This window comes from Ciconia boyciana, chromosome 3 (assembly GCF_034638445.1).
Source record: "Ciconia boyciana chromosome 3, ASM3463844v1, whole genome shotgun sequence".
Lineage (NCBI taxonomy): Eukaryota > Metazoa > Chordata > Aves > Ciconiiformes > Ciconiidae > Ciconia > Ciconia boyciana.
The window spans coordinates 34,813,405-34,835,406 of NC_132936.1; the positions used below are offsets into that span (position 1 = coordinate 34,813,405).

Below are 22,002 nucleotides of genomic sequence, written 5' to 3' on the forward strand. Positions count from 1 at the left end.
CCCCGGGGAGCGGCACGGGCGGCGGCTGTCCGCAGCAGGCAGACGCGGGGCGCGGGGGGGGGGGGGGGGGGGGGGGCGGGGGGCGGCCGCCGAGCACCGGCAATGAACGACGGCCAAAGCCGGCGCGGGTGCCGCCGGCTGCGGGCGGGGAGGCGCGGAGCGGCCGCGCCTGCGGCGTGGTGGGGTGTGTTTGTGTGTTTTTTTTTTTTTTCCGCAAGCTCACCTTGATGCGGCGGGGAGTTAAAGGCCCGCTCTCGGCAGGGGGAGCTTTGTTTTCTCGGCGCAGCTCGGGCACCGGGCGGCAGCACCGCTGCGCTCCGACCGCACCGCGCCGGGGCCGGAGCTGCCGGGGACTGGGGGGGAGCCCGCCGGGAGGGCAGCCCCCGCCGCCGCTGGGATTTGCTCTCTCGCCGCCGCGGGGGGCCGGGACACGGCGGAAGCGCCGGAGCGGCGTGCCGGGCTGCGCCGCCCCCCCGGGGGGACACCCGGCGGCTCGCCTGCGCTGCCCCGCCCGGGCCGGCCGCGCTCCCCGCCCGCAGCGGGGTCCCGCCGCCGGCCGAGCCTCCCCCGCGCCGCCGCCGCCGCCGCCGCCGCCGAGACTTACGGCAGTTTTGTTACTTTCTCGGACTTAAATGGACATTTCCCGGGAGCGCGCGTAGCCCGCGGGCGCCGCGTCCCGCCAGCCGCCTGCCGCCCGCCCCGCCGCGGGCACCGCCGCTGCCGTTGCCGCCCGCGCCCCGGGAAGCGGAGGCGCCCGGCAGCGCGGCCCCTGCCTGCCCCTGCCCCCGCCGGCCCGCCTTTCTCGCCGACTTTCTCCGCCGCTGGGAGCGAGAGCAACAGCTTGCCCGGCCCGGCCGGGCCAAGTGCCGCGGGAGGCAGCGAGGGAGCGGGCGGCCGCAGGCACCGCCGAGCCGCGGCCCGGAGCCCTCACCCCCGCGGCCTCTCCGCCGGAGCTGCGCGGAGCTGCCCTCCCGCCGCCCCGTCCCGGGCCGCGGAGCCACGCCGGGCGGCGCTGCGGGGGACGGCGGCGGGGCGCCGCCGCCCGGGAGGAGAGCGCGCCCGGGGGGGCGCCCGCTCCCTCGCCGGGGCCCCCGCGAAGCTGCCGCAGCCCGGCCCGCCGCGCCGGGCGCCCAAAGTGGCCCGCGCCCCCGCGCCCCGCGGGCGCCGCCCGGAGACCCTCGGCCCCCGCTGCCTCCTGCGGCCCGCCGCCGCGGGGTGCCTGGCCTCCGCCGCCCGCGCCCTGCTCCGCCGCGGCCCCGGCGCCCGCCCCGGCGCCCAGGGTGATGCCATGCCCCGCAACCACGGCGGCGGGGAGGAGGGCGGCTCCGCGGGGCTCTGGGTGAAGAGCGGCGCGGCGGCGGGCATGAAGGATGTGGAGTCGGGCCGGGGCAGGGCGCTGGCGAGCGCGGCGGCCCGCGGCGACGGCCTGCTGCTCCTGGGCACCGGCGGCGCGGCCGCCCCCGCCGGGCTGCGGGAGGGCCGCCGCGGGAAGCACGGCGCCCGCATGAGCCTGCTGGGGAAGCCGCTGTCGTACAGCAGCGGGCCGAGCTGCCGCAGGAACGCCAAGTACCGCCGGCTGCAGAACTACCTGTACAACGTGCTGGAGCGGCCCCGCGGCTGGGCCTTCGTCTACCACGCCTTCGTGTGAGTACCGACCCGCTCTCCTCTCCTCCCGTCCCGTCCCGTCCCGTCCCTCGGGCCGCCGCCCGCACCTGCCCCGGCCAGAGCCGCGTCGCACCGCGCGGCGCGCACCTTGCCTCCCCCCGCCCCGCTCCGCTCCCCTCCCCTCCCCGAGCATCGCTCCGCGGCCGGTCCCCGGGGAGGGCAGGCGCCCCGCGAGTCGCGCCGAAAGTGCCCGGGAGGCATCGGCGGAGGCGGGGGAGCCGCTGCCACCTGCGGCGCGGCGCTCCGCGGGCGACGGAAAGTCCGCGCAGCCCTCGGTGGGAGGTGATGGGGGGAGGCTCGGTTCACCCGGGCGGAAGGCGCCGGAGGAGAGCACGGCGGAGAGCACATGCTCGCTCGCCTCCCGGGCGCTTGAGGCCGCCGGGTTGCGCGGGGGGCTGCGCGGCGCTCCCGCAGCGGCCGCCCCGGCGGCCCCGAGCTTAGACGGGGCGAGGGGTGCCGGCCGCTCCCGGGCCCGTCCCGCTGGCACCCCCGGCCCGCGTTTGGCTTCGCGGAGACCCAGCGCTGCGCGGTTTGAAAAATTAGCGCCGCGGAGCCGCACGGCGCCTCTCTTCCTCCCGCGTGTTTTCCGAGCGCGCGTGGCTTCCGCCCCGCAGGGAGTGCGGGTGGCGGCGTGGGCCGCGCCGCCCTCCCACGCGTGTCCTCCCCTCGGGTGCAGGGCGCCGCGGGATGCTGCGACCCAGGTGCGCCCACCTGCCGCTGCCAGCGGCGGGGCCACCCCCGCGGAAGGGCGCAGGGACCAGCCTCTGCACCGACAGCCCGCTCCCTCCGCTCCGCCGGGATCTGTCATTTCTGCGCTTTTTCTTTTAGCAAGGGACTCCGCCTGTCTCTCTCGTTCTGAGAGCCGGGGACTAAAATACACGTCCCGTCGCATCGCTCTGTGGAGAGCAGTACTGTCACCGCGCTGCAAAACTTGGGCTGCCCTACTTACAGAGGCAGGCCTGGGAGAGCTGAGTGAGGGGGACCCGGACTGTAACTGCTTCAAGCATCCCCAGGGTCCCTGGTGTTCCTTCGCTCACTAGCAATCCCCTGTGTTTACGGGTTTTGGTAATATTCGGGGGAAAGGCCCGACGCGAAAGCCTTTCGGATGGCTGAGCAAGACGTGCAGTACAGGCTGACAAGGAGTCGTTGCGCTGGATCATAGTCCTAGACGAAAACGTTGTGATAAATTACAGAGGAAGCATGATAGGCGTTACTGTATCGGGGATATAATACGAGGTATTTCTGTGTTTGACTACAGAAAATACACTGGAAACAAACGAGACAATCTAATTGATAGGCTGTAGGTAACTAGATTTCCATGATAGTTGCTGGAATCAAGCTAGCGGTTACAGAAGCTTCGGTATAAAAGCAACTGTTCCCTAAAAGCTCTTTGATAGCATAAAGAGTACTCCTCTCCCAGCAGCAGGGCAATCCCCAAATCCTACTTTAATAAAGTTTTTATAAGTGAAAAAATACTTTGACAAAAACATGGCACTCTGATTAATAAGATACTTTGTGGATAGATTTATTTAGTAGATCAAAATTGCTATAGATGACAAGCAGTAGAAACATACTTAATGTTATATTTTATTCAGTAAAAGGATTTTTGTCCACTGGGAAGATCTGCCCATTCTCTCTGTTTTACTGTGAAAATCAGCTCTTGCAGATTGAACTTTCTTCTTGGAGGACATTTACTTGGTACAACGTGCTGTTTGGGTTCTTACAGGTGTTATCCTGCGGTGTGGGTGGGTGTTAATTAATGTTGTGAGAATCACTGGAGTATTTACCAGGAATTGTCTTACTGCGGTGCCTGAAGTTGCCATATGAAACCCGAAAATTGTAGTTTTGGACCTTTCTCTTTGAGACCGTGATGAAAATCATTCAAACGAGGAGAGTTTAAGTTGGAAATAAAGTTGACAAGTTTAAACCTTAAAAAAAGAAAAGTAAATTTCCAAACAGAGTGAAGTCATGACACAGCAGCACTGTAAACAAGGAAGATTGCCAGCTGCGTTTAGATAATTGCCTGCACAGAAAGAGTGCCAGTTTTAATTTTTAATTGCAAATGGCAATTTTGGCAGCTGTAAATGCCAACATTGTATCTTTTATCTGAGCAGATCTGTGTGAAAGAGCTTGAAACATTACTGTAATATAAAGCACCTAGTAATAACATTACCTTTAAGGATCTGTCACTGATACAGTGTTTAAGGTGCATTTGAAGTTCCATTGGATTTCAGTTTGACAGCGATCCTCATTGCCAGTCTATAAATTATTTTAATGTATTTATATAATTCTGATTTAATGACTGCCAGATATTCAGTTAATATTTTTGGTGTTTCAGGCTCAATTTTTTCCAGCCACCTGATCAAGTACACTTGCGTCTTGGAAAACATACTTTCTTACAGAATTTAAAAAAAAATAGAACAATAAAACCCAACTATTTGGAACAATAAAACCCAACTTGCGTGTTGAAGCAGGCAAGTAGCTTAGAGTTGCAGAGACATTATGAAGTACGTGGATGAGATGTCTGCTCCTGCCTCTGCTAAGCTATTCCTGACTGCAGTAGAGCCCGTTATAGCTCTGTCCTATTCCTGTTACAGGAATGGGCTATCTGGTGTGAGACCTTGACTGTAGATCATTGGTCTCCTGAAATGAAGCACATTCTCATATGCAGGTTGAAATAATGCAAGGATGGTTTCAGAGTTTCAATTTAAAGTCTTCGATCTAGAAGGTTATTTAGGTTTGCCTGTTTGTTTTTGAAATAAGAAGTGGGGAATTAAGCACCGGTTATAAATAAGAAACCATCCCTGCAGTGATATTTTCATTTCTCATTTCCATAGGGAAAAGCACTTTAGAGCTGAGAATTACGCACAGTTCACTCTTCTTTTTTCTGTTTGCCCTTTCAAATAAGACAGAAAAATAGGCCAGCCACCTGAGGAACGAGTGTTGTGACCTACATTCAGAAGTCAACTGGTTAGTTTATTTGTAAATATAAACTTGCAAAATGCTGGAAAAGACAACTGTTCTGCAAACTTCTGCTACTAGAGGAAGGATTTGCTCTTGAGCAAAGGCCTTTGACTTCAGTATAGTTGTGCTGGGGAGTAGAACCATAAATTGCATGGTTTGGGGCTCCTTTCTGTGCACCTCAGTAGTTCTTTACATGGAAGCCCTGGTTAAAAATCTAAGACCTTTTACAGGAAGTTTTTGAAAAACTGCTTTTCAGATACCACAGTCTTCTGTTCTTAATCATTCAGGAACACCAAAAATATGAACACGTATAAAATCAGAAAAGAACATTCATACCATTTGTGAGTAATGAGTCAGTAACTTAAACTCCTGCTAGTAAAATATTTATGCCACACCACATCACCTACACATGGAGCATGTGCATATTTAACACACGCTCACCTATATTAAAATGCTGTGATATTGTAACTTTTCAAAAGCATTGTCTTGGGATGTCATAGGACTTCTTGCTGTTGTTGCTTATTTAGATTATTTTGGGTTGTTTGGTTTGATAAAAATGTATAGACATTGCCTTAGAATGATCAAAGGGGAATTCCAGATTGGTTGCAAATTTAACTCTGGGTTTCATCTTCAGTTGTCATAAGGATTTTGTATTATTTTCATTCTTAATTGACATTCTGAAAAAAAGATGGCTTGAGAAGTTCAGAAAAAAATACTACTCTCTGATACTGTTTATACTGGTAGGATATAATTAGTTGCATAAGTTTCCTACTTTAACATGTTGGATTTATTTCAGGAATAATAAAGTTTTTGTTTCTTACTGACTTCTTTGTAATATATTCCATGCAAAAGTCTTTAACGTTTGTTGTGGAGATGTCCTTTTCTTTACAAAGCCACCACCTTTTGCTCTGGAAGCTTCTGAATCACAAACCGCAGGGCTGGATGCGTGCACAAGGGCAGTATCACTTTGCATTACCTGTATCGACAGGTTTCCATGGGCATCCTCTGTTGGCCACTGCTGCAGATAAGATACAGTGCTAGATGAATTTAAGAGCCTGCATGATGTTCTTCTTGTCCTTTGCGTTATTGATGGAAAAAGGCTGAAAAATTATTTCTGAAAAAAATCTAATTATGCCATCAAAGTTTTAACTAGCTATTTTAGTTTTCCAGATCTGCTGGAAAGGACATAGCTTACTAATGATCAGATGGCTATTGAACAGCAGCGTCTGTGCGTGTGAGCTAACAGCGCTGCATCATACCATGCCATTTCTGTAATTAGGGAGGTTCCACATTCTGATTAGAAAAAACAATAATGTGCAACAGCCTAAATACTTGCTTTTTCTCCTGCTATCAGAAAGTAGGAGAAATGATTTTATCTCTTCATTTTATCCATCTCAAGGCATCTAATGAACTGGTTCCAGGTGCTCTGTGGGTAGATCTATGGCTTTCATCTTTTCAAGCACCACTTCAGAGTCAGGGTCTGATGTTGTTAGGATAACAATATATTTTTATATGCTTTAAAAAACAAAGAACAGCTTGATATTTACAAATAAGAAATAATAAGGTTGACAATGTAACTGATGTGGCAAAGCAAATCTTATTAGGTACTAAGGAGGTAAAAATTTGAAACTCTTTAACTGTAACACCTGAACTTTATTAGGCATTTTCTTTCAGGGAGTGACAATGAATGATGGTGGATATTTAGACGCACTTTAGTATAAATCTGCAGCCGTTTGCCGCATGTGAGGCTGTCTGTGATTCTATATGCATGCATATTTCTCACTTAAACGTTGTTTGGAAGGGACCTTTGAAAGTCACCCAGTCCAGCTGGAAGACACATTCTTCACAGTTGTGTCAGCCGGGCTTTGTCTAGATAGGTCTTAAACATCAGTGGATGGAGGTCCCACCCCCTTACTGGGTAACCTGTAGGTCTGCAACACCCACCTGTTGAAAAAAGAGGGGATTTGGCATGGGGAGAGAAGGATGGGAGAGCCAACCAGAACCTCCCAAATGGCAGTTAATGGTCATTGCCCCTTTATGTATCATCTGGCACTAGGAAGAAGAATTTGGCTTCTTTATCCTTGTAATTTCCCTTCAAGTAGGCGTAGGCTGCTAGTAGGTCACCTGTTAGATCATCCTCTTGCTAGACTGAAGAAGCTCAGCTCCCTCTATGTAACTCCTCAACTTTTCTATGTAAGACACAAGCTCGAGGCCCCTGACTATCTTGGTTGCTCTCCTGCATCTCTTCCAGCTTCTGCACATCCCTGTTCAGCTGCCGGGGGAGGGGGGTGGGGGGGGCAGCACCACTGGGTGCCATAGTCTGAGGCCACATTGAGGAGACAAGAAAAATAACTTTCTTCAGCCTGCTGGCCCTACGCCTCTAATGTAGCTGTATGCTGCTTGCCTTATTTCTGATGAGGGCATGCTGTTGGTTTGTACTCAACCTGCCACGTCCACAAGAATGCCAAGACCCTTTTCGGAGGGGCTGCCGCCCAAACAGTGGGTTCCCAGCCTGGATGGATACATGGGATTATTCTGCACCAGATGCAGATCTCTGCTTTTCTCTTATTTGGACTTCATAGATTTTTATGTTCACGTCCTGTATTTTCTTGTGCTATCTCCATCACTATACACTGAACAAAGAAGTGGAGATACAACAATCTTTAAAACCTCTTGCACTTTCTCTGTGATTGGCAGAGAAGATAAAATGGTCAACAGCGCTTCATTCCTTCTCTTTCCTGGTGTTGTTCATGGACAGCAGTCCTCTCCTGGAACCCTGTCACAGGCAATAAATAACATCTAGCTTCTATTTCACTTGGTTTTTGTTGGAGAGCTATTGCCCACCTCAGGATTTTCAATAGATAAGTGTCAGGAAAGTTTATCATGTGATGTATACTTACCTTAGTAAAATACTGTTTCACATTTTATTTTTGAGGCTTGGTCTACTAAGTTTTCTCATTTGTACTGGCCTTACTTTCTGACTCAAGAGTAGTGATCCAGAGGAAACAACTAATTTGCCATAAAAATCAAAGCTGATCCTCAACCTTCTAGAAAGAAGAGAACAAAAGGCTTTCTTTGAGAAAAACTCACCAAGACCTGGATAGGGGAAAGTTCATGCACCTGGACTTCCTTCTATTTGTTATAAGGTTTATTTCTCAAATGGGATTAGGAATTGTATATAGAAAGGTGGACAGTATCTTAGGTTAGTGTTTGGGTTTCAAATTTTTAAATAAATGTACAACCTTTGTGAGCAGAGTCTTCTCCATCTTTTCTCCATCTCAAAGCAAGAAGTGAGTTAAGAGCTTTCTTTATAATTATTGTTTTGCTGTAATTTTTTCCCCTCATGCAAAAATCATGCAATTAGCATTATATTTGGGGGTGAGAGTCCTATCTTAGATCTGTTTTTCTTGGAGTGCCAGTCTTGGGCATGACATTTCTTGTCTTCCTTACTCAGTGTCTTGTATGATGTGAGGACTCTTGGTGAACTTTCTGTGGTCTCATATGGTGCAAGAAGTTGCCCAAAATTATAGATTTTGTCCAGGGGTTGGATGATCTATGAATACATAATGTAGCATTAAATATGTGCTGTCTCAAAGGAGTAGTTGTTTTAGAGGATGCAAGAAGGATTTTGGAAAGATTTTAATTGCCTGTGAGACAGTATTTGTGTGACAGATTTTCAGAGTAGGCTCTAGACAGTTTAATGAGCAAGACACCTTTTTTTCCCAATACTTTTTAAGTTTCTGCGATATTTGACTCCTTAAAGCAAAAATAAAAGTCATGATATCTACACAGACTTGATGCTCTTTCCATGCGCCAAATCTGACTGTATTTTTAATAGCTATTCACCCAGTTTTACTGTTGTTGTTTGTAGCTTCATTAAGTTTCCTGAATTGGATGAAAGTACAATTGAACTAATATTTTTGCAATAATTGCAAATAATTTCTAGCATCAACCAAATGGAATACCAATGATCATTCAGTCATTAATAGTGATTTCCCTATTCATGAGAATAAACATCATTAATATATTTACCAATCATAAAAATGCAGGGAAATTTTTCATAATAGGTTCAGTGGAAAGGAAAAGCACATGGTTTGTAACTTTATTAATCTTTTTATGGAGAAAATAAATAGAAGAAAAAACTTTTATTCCTAGACAATGTAAACTCCTGACATTGCGAATAAAACTCACTGCTGTAAGGTAGTTGTTTCTTAATAATACAAAGGTAAAATTTAATTGCCAAGTGTTTAACATTTTTATATGGTTAATATTTCCATTACCATAAATGCCTGATGAAAATTAATGAAATTTGCCAGTGATTTTAATTGAAGCAAAAGTGAGTCTTCTGACACAGGTAAAAAAGATGAAGTAGAAAGCATAAATAATATTATCTAATGAAAAATCTTTAACATGTATACATAATAGACATCATTTGCTACATTGTTCCTAATGAGGCAGATGTTTATTCTTACAATAAATGTTGCTTTTTCCCTTTGCAAACCATTAACACAACAGAGCATTCATTCTTGGCTTTTTTAATTAATGCTGGTGAATTGAGATTCGCTTCTAAATACGTATTATATAAACTATACTGAGTTTGGGGAAACTTGTATTTTTTCTTCTCCTTTCTTGTTTTCTCTGAGAGATTTTTTTTAAAGTTTGGTTTACAGATTTCCTGTAAGAGAGCAGATCTAGATTACTCAAGGGATTCCCACCACAGGTCAGTTAAGGTAGAAAATTCATCAGCTGTACGGTTTATCAATTGCAAAATAATTTTAAGCAGTTGCTGTGCTCATGTGCAAAGTAAACTACCTTTAAAGATACTGATTAAAAGTTCAAGGGCTATCTTACAGGTCAGTTGCACTTAATCAAGAAATATTTTCAATTTTCTGTTGAGCATTAGATTTATCTTGTGATAGCTGTCTGAGTTGCAGTGTAATTGTGTTACAGGAAGCTCAGCAAAACATTCATCACTTTGGGCACTGAAGTGTAGTCTCAGGCAGTGTCTTCTACTTGAAAGACTGTGTGATTACTTCTTAATATATACAGTCTGGTCCACTGCTGCAGACGTGGACACAGTCCTCCAGCTAGATGTATCTGAATTTCTCTGTTTGGCCTTCATCCAAGAAAATCTTCAAATGTAAATGTGTGTATTTTCCTTAACAGAGATGGAAATAAATATGTATGTAAGCATTTTCTTGAAGAGTGAATGATTTTCAAAGGCATGGAGTACCTGCAGCTTCCTTTCATTATCCTATTGTGCATTCAGTGGGTAATTCACTTATTTCTCCCCACTTGTATAGAATGAAGTTTAACAAATGAATCATGCCCTTAAACTGATTAGAAATAATGAAGAAAGGAAGTTCTGTACCTGCCTACTTCTTGATTTAAGCAATATATTCCTGTTTGTCTTGGCTTCTTTCTTGCTTTGAGACTCCCTAGTTCAACAAAGCAAACACACTACCCCTTTCAAGATTTCTGTAGAGTTTTAATTATTTTATTGTCGTCATACCCAATATCATATGGTAGCAACAGACTGGTGCCAGGAGTCAAATATGACCAAACCAACAGAGGAAAATCTTTCTGCTTTGAGAGGAAAAAATGCTACCAAACACATTCAGATGCCTCCCTAGTTCACTAGTGTCGTAGATTAGAGCATCTGCACACACCCTTTTGAGGTCATTCAGTCAGAAATAGCATCTAACTTCTCCTAGGGCATTAAATTTAATTGCTTTGTACGGCCTAAGCTCATCCATAACCATGGTATCTGAGAATTACCCATTAGAAGCAAATGCACAAATCTTCATCTTCCAGGCTCTCGTGGCAGGAATGCACTTAAAAGTTACTGCTGGGGCCTTTCTAAATAAGCGTAAGGATCCTGACATAACTGAGAGGGCCTTTTGTGGGAAAATTAAGATGAAATATTGTTTTGGATGTGCTTCCGTTAAGTAGTGGGGGTGGAGGGCCACTCATCCTTGGCAGTGAGCTTGGAAATGTAGGTCAGTCTCCCCAGGAGGCAAGTCTGTATCAGTAACTGCATCTTTTCAATGGCAAAACTGCCACGTCTTTGGAGAATGACAGGTGATGGCTCAGTTGAAGCTGGCGTGGTGAGGCTGGAGCTGTGTCCATGCTGCAGCCGGGGCTGGTGAGCGGGTGATGTACTCTTCCCTTCAGGTGGCCCAGCACCGGAGAAGGGGTATTGCCATGTTGCCAGGAAATCATGCAGTGAACTCATCAGCTTGAAAAACTCTTTTACATCCAAGAAAGTTATGCTGGCTGAGGTTAGAAGTAGTCTCTAAAATCATTAGGAGGAAAGAAATACCTGTTTCTGCTCTTCTCTCTGTGCAGTTGATACTTTTCTGTAGAGTCAGGTTTTTTCGCATGCATCAGATGAACCATTGCCACAGGAAGGAACACAGCCTTGCTCTTTGCTGCTCTCTGCAAAAGGATGCGTATAGGTGGCAGGAAATGTAAAGCAGCATGTGTATGAAGGAATGAGCTACTTACAGGTATCTGTGCAACGGGGAGGAAAGATGAGCTTGTGCTGGCAGTTGGAGTGTTTTTCTTAGACCTGTCCCTCAGACCCTTCTGAAGTACAGTTGGGAGGCAGAACTTCTCATGCTTTTGGCCTCACCTACTTGTTTTTACTAGAAATGTTAATTAAACGTGGGTTTTTTTGAGGAGGTTCCAGTACACTTCCTGTGCAGTATATAGTTAGCTGCAGTAAGTATGCAAGCTCTCAAGTGATTTATTCAACTGCTAGTCATTTAATCTGTGGATGTTTCTCTCTTTAAGAAGAAGTCCCAACTACATCTGCAGACTGAAGATGAAGCAGAATGTAGAATAAAAGAGGAATGGCTTTGCTAACATCTATAATAAAACAGTTTGTTCAAACAAATGTATTTCTATCCCCTTAAGCTTAGAAACAATGGATTTTATTTGGTGGTTGGAGATACTGTCTGGAAATAAGTTAGCCTTCCTCAAAGGTCACACTGACTGCTGACTAAACTTATGATTTGGCTTCCACAAATAATCTGTTTGCCGGGGTATTGGAATTGAGAGATTATTGTAGGCAGTGATGAGGCAGGTGGTGATCCTGAATTATAAATGCCCTTTGGAAGGAATTTTGATTTTCATTCTGAAAATGCTTGTAGACATACTTTTTAGTGGTATTATGAATAGTTTTAGGCACTTACATAGTAGTTAGTAGAAAGCATCAAACTAAGCATTGATAAAAGCTCTATCTTTCAATCAGGGATGATGGGGAAAACCCATCTGAATTAGAGACATGTTTATAAAGCTTCTGAAGTTACTCTTGAGAAATTCTTGTATGGAGGAATGAAGGCCTAACCTGAAATCTTCAAAGCTACTACATTATATATATGCGGGCACTCTGCATGAGATTTCACTATTTGGAGATATTATGTAGGGAGAGTTATGGTGAGAGCACTCGTGGAATCGCAGAGGCAGGAGACATTATCTAGGTGGGAACAAAATCATCGAGGTGAGGGAGAATTTATTAATATCTACCTGACTGTAGCAGTACTTGACTGATACTGAATATTACCTTAAGGTTAGAAATACGCTTGTCTTATATTAATAATATGTTTTTAATTCATATTTTTCCCCCTTTATTACCTGCTTTCTGTAGAGAGAAAGCTGAAGTACCAGTGTCAATCAATTTATCAGATTTATATATAAATAAAGCACGGTATTGATCTTTACATTTTTCTTCCATTGAGGTCTTGACCCTGTGTGCAGATCTGAGGAAATAATCAGTAATATTTTTACTACAACATGAAAGTTTTATTCACTGTCTGATTGTGTTTCTGATCGCTTTTCGTTTGGTAAATATTTGTGTATTTGAGGGTTGGGGGGTGCATGCATGTGTTCTGGTAGCTAAAGTGAAGAAGAATCTGTTGACTTTTTATTCAAGTCCAGCAATGACCAGGTTTTTCTTTAGATTTAAAGCCATAGCTTTCAGTGTTTTTCGGGTTTTTCTGCTGGTATGGTGAATAGCAGCATGATCCATACCTGCAAGATAAAGTTGCCCAGCAGGCTGTAGAAGATAAAATCTCCTCTAGACTGTGGCTGATCTTGGCGATGGGTCTTGTGGGTTGAACTCATGGGGAGGTAACAATCCCTGCACCATCTGCACCCTCCTCTCCCTGCTTGCTGAGATGGAGCCTCAGCTGGTTTATTCCCATCTGGGTCCACTCTCTGATGGGGCTTTGGTCACTTCTTAGCTGCTCTTGCAGGTCGTTTGATGGGAAGGGGTGAAGCTGGGACAGCGCAGTGCAGCCCAATCTCTGACCGCCAGCATGGCTACACTTAGACTTGGAGGAAAACCTGAGGAGGTACATCTGAAATTCCAGTACTTTTGAATACCCTTTAGCTTGGAGAGAAATACAGTCCTCAGGGGCTTTTTCTGCCGGAAGGAATTCAGTCAGTCTTATTCCTGTCTAGGGAATTGCTCCTTGAAACCATAGCTGCATTAATGATATCCATAAAATATCAAAGACATCTAAAAATATGATGATATTAGACTAATTTTGTTATTGCTGCTGTTATTAATGGGAAAGCTGGAGCTGAAGTAGCTGTACCAAACTGAAGTGCGATATCACACCAGTAAGTGTCAGAAGAGAAGTATTTGCTTGGAAAAATCCTTTGTATGATTTTGCTCTCCAGTATTTTTTCATCTTGCCATATCTGTAAATTACCTCACCACAATGAAAGGTCATGGCATTCTTTTTGGCTTGCCTTTATCACCAGCTTTAGGAGTTAATCATAAATAATATGATGGATAGTGACTGAAAACTTGGATATATTAAGACAGTGCAGATAGTGACATTTCAGATACGATCTGTATCTGGAAGATAAAATTAACTAGCAGAGTACTCAATATTTAAAAAATATGATTTTATGAAATTTTGATTGTGTTTTTCAGGTTCATTAATACCTGGCAAAATCGTATGCTTCTCTGTCTTGAATGTAAAAGAAGCAAATCTCTGTGAAATAAGACTAAAACAAAAATGATCCTGGATGAAAATGTGAGCAGTTGTAAAGATTTTGAAGTCATTTAGAGAAGAGTCAGTGAAGAGATCTGAAGTGTATTTTGATTTTGGGAATGGGATAAGTATATTAGGGAGGTCCACTCACCTCCCAATACCTGCATTTAGCATTCTGCAATGAACCAGTGTTTGCCTTCATCACGGTCTGGCATGTATCACAGCCGTGTCTTATGAACGCAGAGGGTATCTGCTGTATTCAGTATGTTGCGATGGCTCAGTAATAAAGTTCTTTCAGCCTCGTCTTTAAACATGAAGCATACTGTAGTGGATACGTGACGTTGGCAGGTTATGCTGTTCCAAGTATGGATCTGTGGATTAATTTCAAACTGAGGTCTGCCTTGCCTACCTCTAGAGGGTGTGCAGGTGACGGCAACAAATCACTACACATAGAGTTCATACTGTTTTCTGGCAGGACGATAAAACTGGTATCTCACAGTCTAGAGCTGGGAATTGCTGGTTACATGTTCTAAAAAATCATTAACATTTTTAGTTTTATGAAAAACAGTAATTAATGCAGAATACTGGAAAATTGTTAGAATACCTTGTGAAAATGCTGGCCCACCCAGCCAGAGCTCTGCAGGATGTCATTCACTAATCCACAGAGTTCTTTCATTAACAAATGCAAGAGATGCAAGTTCATGATTCAGTAATACCAAGTATTTGTATCAGTTTTGTTCTTGGATGTTCTAGTTACCCATCTAGCTATCTGTCAGTGTCTGTGATGCTCTGCAAACAGTGAAAAATATTCACAGAAGAAATCTGTCTTTTCTCTTGGAATAATATGGAAAGGCAACACAATGGCATTGGTCAGCATCGTAGGCAAGAGTGTCAATTCTCCCCCTACCTTTTTCTAAATTACCACAGACAACAGTGTCACTGTCTTTTATTCAGGATGGTAACCCAGGCATCATTGTTGAGACGGACCTTTATAATTCCTAATATGATTTCTGTCTACCTAATATCTCAAAGGTATGACCTGTCTGTTGCCACAGCTCAAACTATCACTGAAACTCTTAATATTTCTGTTTTTGCAACCCCCTTCTGTCTGGATTCAGCAGCATGCTCTGAGCGCTCATCCCTGTGACTGTATAACCCCTGCCCCTCAGCCCAGATTTAGCTCCTCTTAGTGCCTGGGGAGAAAGTTATTTGTCTTAAATTTCAATAGCTGTAAAAAGCATCTGGCTAGTTAATTTTTAAAATTACATTTATAACTGAGTAACGAAAACAGAAAGCCAACTTTGCATGATTCATTGAGTGGAAAAAAAGAAACTGTTCCTTTTTGCTGGGTCTGACAACCTCAGCAGCATGTGATAGAAATGCTGTTCATTCAACAATAAACTCCTGGCAGCAGAAGACTAACATGGGTGCATTTCTAACTTGCTGCAACTAAACCCAACTTCGGTAAACCTAAAACTGTGGTGTATTTTTTTTCCAGTCACTTTTTGAAAGTGACACTTATTTTGGCAGATACTGAGCTGTTACATTAGCTGGGAATTTCTCTGTGTAACGATTTTATGAATGTTATGTGTTAGTGGTTAATGAGAGTTTTCTTCCTGCATTATTTGTCTTTGTCTGAAGATACTGAGTTAGAGAAATGGATGACTGGTGGAAGAACAAGCAGAATGGCAATGCAGCTTCCCAGCACGTGGCAGGGGTACCAGGATGCAGGTGAATTAATGGTGGTAAAGATACACCTAGTCTTATGACTTTTTCTGAGGTTGGGAGCTAAAAAACCAGCAGATATTAAGTGGCTGATGGAGAATAGTAAGAACGTGGGGAAAATAATCAATGGGATGCCCTGGGAGAACAGACTGATACCAGCCTTACGGGTTCTTTGAAACAGGCTGTTGTCAAAATCCTAGGACTTGACAAACTTTGAGAAAGGTAGACATGGAGTAGTTTGTTCATTTTCAGGTGTGTTTTTATGAAGCTGCTTCTCTCAAAACAGGCTTCTGCATCTGCATACTTTAGCAGTCTGTAGTATGGAATGAGGATGGACTTAATGCTCTTGAGCTAGTTTAATTAATTTCAGCTGATCATATTGCTGTGATATGATCACTGTGTCTTTCGGGACAGTCTACTAAACTTTTAAAGCCTTGTATAAATTTTGTGCAAATTCTTCAAAAACAGGAGTAAAAAAGAATATTTTTGCTTGTGACCTAGGACGGAACAGCAATTCAGACCTTTGCAACTAAAAGTCTTTAATTGTTTTTCTATCTTACCAGCCAACCTCTAGATGACAGGTGTTTAAAATTGATATATATTGTGTCTAGGTAGGCTGAATCTACTGTGTCTGCTGTTTCAGTTCTGCATTGGATCATTCAATACATTGTGTTCATTAAAACAGAACCTAGAATTTGTTGCACATGCACACACTGAAGTCTTCTGGTTGTCTTTTGTGTTTGCCTTTTTAGTGCCTCAGAGAATGCGCTGGGAAAGCTAGAAAGGTACGGCCTTTCCCTTTGTGCAACCATAGCAAACCGAAGAGAAGCCACATGTTCCTGAAACCTCACCCTTGTTCATGTAGATGCCTTTGTCTTCCCCAAAAACAAAGCAAATAAGACTGTCAGCTCTTTTATCCTGGGGGGGGGAGGGAAGGGGACGACACAGGTCCCCACTGGAAAAACATGGTTATTCCTTTTTTTTATGTGGAGAGTCATGGCAAGCTTTTGTGTCTGAAGTGAAGTGTTTCTAGATTCTTCTTCCAGTGGAAGGGTAAAGAAAAGCTTGTTTTTCTTCTTAGCAGATTTCTGGTGTTTTCTAAAAAGCCACTCAAAATAAAGACGTTAGACTTCCCTTTGAGTGGCTTTTTAGCTACTCTGCTGGTCAATTTTTTCTTCTTTTGGTTGTGCCCAGTTGGTTTGCTAAGGGACTCTAATGATCTTTTCCTGCCTCTGTGCTCTCTGATTAACTCAAGTCCTCCCTCAGAGGACCATGGAACTGGAACCTGAGGGCGTGCTAATGGTCACCCTTGTAAGAGGACCCCATGGACGTTGTTGAGGGGTGAAAAGAGCACAGCTTTTATCACAGTGGTTTATTTCCTTTGAAATTTCAGCACCAACCTGGCATTCAGCTCACCCTGTTTTGGGCTTTCAGAAAACCCTCTGATGCATTCAAGCATGTAGATCTTTACAGATATATATATAAAAGTGCTGACATACATTGCTGTCCCCATTAATAAAAGCAGAGAACATGATTTATATTTTGTTGAGTCAAACACTAGTACTTTTGGATAGAGAAGTCTTTAGCAGGTACAAATGGCAGGCCAAATCCTAAAGCTGTTTGCTAGCCATTAATTCCAGCCTCAATCCAGAAGCTCTTACTCAAGCAAAATACCAGTGAAATAATAGGATGCTTTATCCTCGTATTCTTGCATTTTCTAAGAGTGCTGTGTAATTTAAAGAAAATTCTACTTCAGGTTTCTATCAGCACTGTGTCATTGCTGTCTTGTGCAGCCTCACGAGTGATTGCTTGTGCTGTGTGAACTGTGGTATGTTATATGGTAAATCATCTGCAGCTGCAATGGATCACAATATGCTGTAGACAATGTTTTTAGATCTTTGCTTTAACCATTTGCAATGAATAACAGAGATTGTAAGTGGCAAAATACTTTTCCTTGAAAAGTAGCCATTTAAATACTGCTGCAAAAGTAACCATAGAGTTTGGAAAATGATATGGTACAAAATAATGTATTTTGCTACATACAGTTTTATTCATTTCTGAAAATGATTGTTCTCTTGCAGGTATGGAAATCTGGATATGTTCCTAATCTAAAATCAATAGGAAATACTTCAGTTGTTCAAATAGCTCTTAAACATATTTTAGTTTGATAGCTGATTGTATATTGTGTTTGCAGCCTTCGTGCAAAGCAGTGTTTAATAGCAGAGTTTGCTTCGTAATGAATATAGATGAAGACTGTTCTTTATATTATCAGTCTAAAAAAACCCATGTATTCATATAGTGCAGTTGATGTTAAGTTGCCACATTGCTTGGAATTTATTGCCACATTGCTTGACACATAGCTATCAACTGAAAGAATTCCTTGCAACTCAAACTCAAGACTTCTCACTTCCCATTTAGAAAATGACCTTACAAGTTAGTCAAATGACTGGATTAGCAAGGTTATAATGGTTCTTTGGAAAAGCAGCTATTAATGGAAAGTTCTCAGTATTGGCAAGGATTGCTTACTGATTTCTCCTGTAACGGTTTCTCCTTCTCTGGCCGTTGGACTAGATAATCATTGTAGGTCTCTTCCAACTGAAATAGTCTGTTCTATTCTAATTGCTGTCATCACTGTCTATGTACGCAGTGGTTATCAATGACTATAGTTCTTTATAGATCTCAGCCCCATTCTCTTACTGTTATGATTAATTTTTAACGTTCCTAAAATCTAGGTGGAAAATATATGAGGATTAATCTACTATCTTGTTTTGTGCTTTGTCTAGCAACTTTGTGTAAGTTGCTAATTATTAATGACCACCCTTGGGGCATGAAAACAAATACCCTAATGTTCTCATGATAAAATACATTTTCTTTTGAAATCTCGGGGACCAGATTTAGTCCACTTGATTTACGTAATTTACTTACATAGTATTGTGAAAAAGAAAGAGTAAATTAAAACAGCTCAACTGCACCCTCCATCATAGTGATGTTTCAGAGTGAAGAGACCTGGAGAAGCATGGTTTTTTTGGTGCCATCTGGTCAATTACCCACCTGTCCTGGACCACTTGCAAAATTCAGTGCCCGAGCTTACCTTTTTAGCTTAAGGTTAATGACAGAGTCTCAGCATGAGTTACTAGTTAAGTCTGGGTTTGTACCAGTTCTGTGTTCATCAGAGACATTAAAGGAATTAAATCTAGCTGGAAGATTCGTCCAACAGAGAGGGATGATTATCAAGCAAAAAACCTTGCATTTATAAAGGTTTAAAAAGGTGGTAGCTAACAGTTGGCAATCGAAGATATCACTGCTTTAGTGCACTTATCCTCATTTTATGTTTAATCCTGTTCTGTAACATTCAGTTTAGAAGAGTTGGTCCTCTGACTCAAACTGCGTAAAGTCACAGTTGCAATGATACTCTTGGCAGTACCGGGCACAACTACTACTTTGAAACTGTTTCCTGTTGTGATCTTCCTTGCAGTGTGGTGTATGCTGATACGTTACAACTTGCTGCTTGCAGTGTTTTATTGCTTAATTTAACCATAGCTTGCACTTCTTATGGCTTGATTGGTTGGCAAAGCATGCAGAAATTCTGAGTCAGATACACCTATTTCTGGATGCCCAGTATAATTAGGTGCAGCCCTGAAGCAACACGTTTTGTGCAACTTTCCAGGCACACAAAATGAAGAAATACAAGGGATGGTTTAAAAATTGTTTGGAAAAAAATAATGCCATTTAATTTTGAATTATGATTGTACTTGTTCTGATGAGCCTCTTGGTAATGATGAGATTCTGCGCTTTTTTTGTCTTTTTGTCTTCCCCCCCCCCCCCCCCTTTTAATAATTATAACATTGATACATATGAAATATGCCAGATGGACATTCCTGGAAATGTAGGTGGCTAATACAGGAGTTATACACTCCTGTATAACCTCAGAGTGGCTATATAGAACCAGCATTGTCATTAAATTCCACAAATTTCTGTTTTCCATAGCCCTGTCCTGGGGCATTGCTGTTGAAAGTGAGTTTTGTTTCTGTAGCTTGTGGAGTCTGGTTTGCGTGACCAGCCTGCTAAGAAGTGTGCTAATTAGTGGTATTGCAGTTGGGTGCATGGTGCCGATTGAAAACAGGACTGAAACCAGCAACTTATATTCCAAGGGACACAGGAATTATTCACTGCTGATAATTTTTGGCTCCTAACAATCGGATTTGAGTCTGTCGCTAGGAGAGGGAAGCAGTTTGACTATAATTGTCTTACTGAAAAAGGAAAATTGTCTGAGAAATGTTTCCTTATATTTGAAGACTAAGATTCTGTTGAACAGATAAGTGTTAACTACATCAAACATGATTATGTGCTTAATCGCTTGTGTGTAAATAATGGAGTAAAATCCTTATGGGTAGTAATTGAGACATACCTGGGAGCAATTAAGTACAGCAATATGTAATACTGGTTTCCTTGAAATACAAGAAATATACCAATACTCATGGCACAAAATTGCACACCTCCATGTACTGAAAATATTGCCTCCTAGGAGAACCAGGCAGAATTTAAATCTATAAGGAAAAAATTCCATTTGTTATGCACCTTTATAAAGAAACCCAGAATCTACTTTTAGTCTTTCTTCAGATTTATCTTTTGAGGTCTGCCATTGTTCTATCTGCTTTGTTTGAGAGCTGATGTCCTGCATCAGCTCTATCCTTGTCTGAGAGCAGGCATGGTTTTCTCAGGGAGGTACCAATAAATGTCTCCCGAGGAGTGGCCGTGTGGGGAGCCTGGCTGTGGCTCTCCTGGCATGCTTTTTGGTGGTGTTAAGCTGCTGGTCTGCTGTTGTTGTGATAGTTACTTCAAATCTGGGTAGTCAGTCTTGAAGTCTGTAGTGATGTGAATACTAGGTTTGGATCACTATGTTTTTATATTTATGGTTAGTTAGGCTTTTTCCCTATTGTGTATCTTCTTTTTTTAATATATATATATATGATCTTTTGAGTCTTGTTTATTTTCCCTACTAAAAATCCTTTGCATGTGAATTTTTTTTCTGTGAAACCTTACCTTAAGATTAAAAATACTTCATTTAAAATATACATATTGCAAAGTTGTACTAAATAGTTAAGACTATATTATTCAGTTTCTTTTATTTAAAATACATTTTATAATCCAGTTAAGTAGATAATAACAGTAAATGCATTCCCTAAAATTCCAGTAAATAGCATGGACAACATCTTGAGTTACCAAGAGAGGAAAAATGAAGTGACATTGGAGACGCAAAGAGTGGAAATATAAAGCCAAAGCTGAAATTTTGGGAAATTGCTGTGGTATTTTTGGTTTATTTTTAAAAAGGGAGGAAATAATTTTTATAAAGATACCATTCTAAAACCCATACACAGTAATTTAAAAAAAATATATTGATGTGAATGAACATTTATCCCTTGCTGTGTAGCTTTTGAAACTTTGGCATTTCTTCTGTGTTTTAACCTTTCCCTTCCTTTCTGTGGTGGTGTTTCTTTCTTTTGACCTAGCAGCCGTACACTGGATAGGTGCACCAGTGCAATGTGAGCATCTTTAACTGTTACTTAATGTATATGCTGGTTTATTCTTCATGCTAAATGCATACCAGAAGTACCACCAATTCCAGCAAATTGCAGACCCACCTTAGCGTGCGTCCATACAATGGACTTAGAGCTTTTATACATAAGTATATATGCATGTATGTACAAACATTCTGTTGAACATAGCAACTCCTGATCTCAAGGTGAAATGGTGCAGCCTTTCTCCTTTCCACACCACTTAGGGCTACCTTGCACCAGAGTTGACGGGCTGCATCTGTCCTGTCTTGTACTTGACCATGGGCCTCTTCTGGGCATTAGGTGGTAGTCCTTTAGCCCTTATACATGGTCCATGGGGTTTTTGGTCCAAATTATCCAAAAGAATGAGAAAACTATGTTGCAGCCCACCAGAACGGTCGTTTTTATAGCACGAAACTTAAACAACATGTTTTATGACCTGTCAAGTAGCATATGAGCCAGATCTGTGGCCCCTTCATCCATCTCGTGTCCTTCTCCCCAAAAATGAGGGGTTGTGGGAGCAAACTGTCCCTGAAGACAAAGAGCAAACCAGAGCCGGGGGCTGTACAGCTGAAGTGTTCAGGAGTGTGATGTCCAAGACCTCCTCCTGGCCACCTTCTCTTTAGCAGTATAGGCATACGCAAAGATACCTATAGTTCTTTCTGCAGAGCCTTCCCTGGGCCATAGTGTAGAAGGAGTGATTGTCAGTCAGAGCTGGTGGAGAATGTTCTTTGTCTTGTGAAAATGTGGGATTTAAAAAATTCCATCCCAAATTGCAGTTAAGAGTTGGCTTTCACTGTTTTCCAAATTGAATGTAAAAATATCTTAGATAAATGCTGTGCTTCAGTGTTAGCCACTTCATACTTTTTTAAAATGTATTGAGCTTCACTTCACTAAGAGGACTTTTTCACCTGAAGTCAAAATGCTTTGCAGACTCCTCAGCATTCCTGTGAAGCACAAAGAAAATCAATCATTTCCTTTGATGGAAGTTTAGATGCTTGTAAATCAGTATTTTTTTTCAGGAGAAAGTTTGCCTAAAAATTCCCAGCCAGCTATTTTCTCTTTTCCACTTCTCCTCTTTCCTT

At 43.4% G+C, this 22,002-nt stretch overlaps 1 protein-coding gene across 2 annotated transcripts in view; it reads left to right on the plus strand.

Moving 5' to 3' along the window:
- The first annotated feature begins 277 nt into the window (after nt 1-277).
- KCNQ5 (potassium voltage-gated channel subfamily Q member 5) overlaps nt 278-22,002 on the plus strand; it is a 305,096-nt gene continuing 283,371 nt past the window's right edge. For both annotated transcript variants that reach the window (XM_072855287.1, XM_072855286.1), the window contains exon 1: nt 278-1,644. In XM_072855287.1, the coding sequence (XP_072711388.1) occupies nt 1,289-1,644 (356 nt within the window). In that variant the 5' untranslated portion in view covers nt 278-1,288. The remainder of the gene's footprint in view (nt 1,645-22,002) is intronic.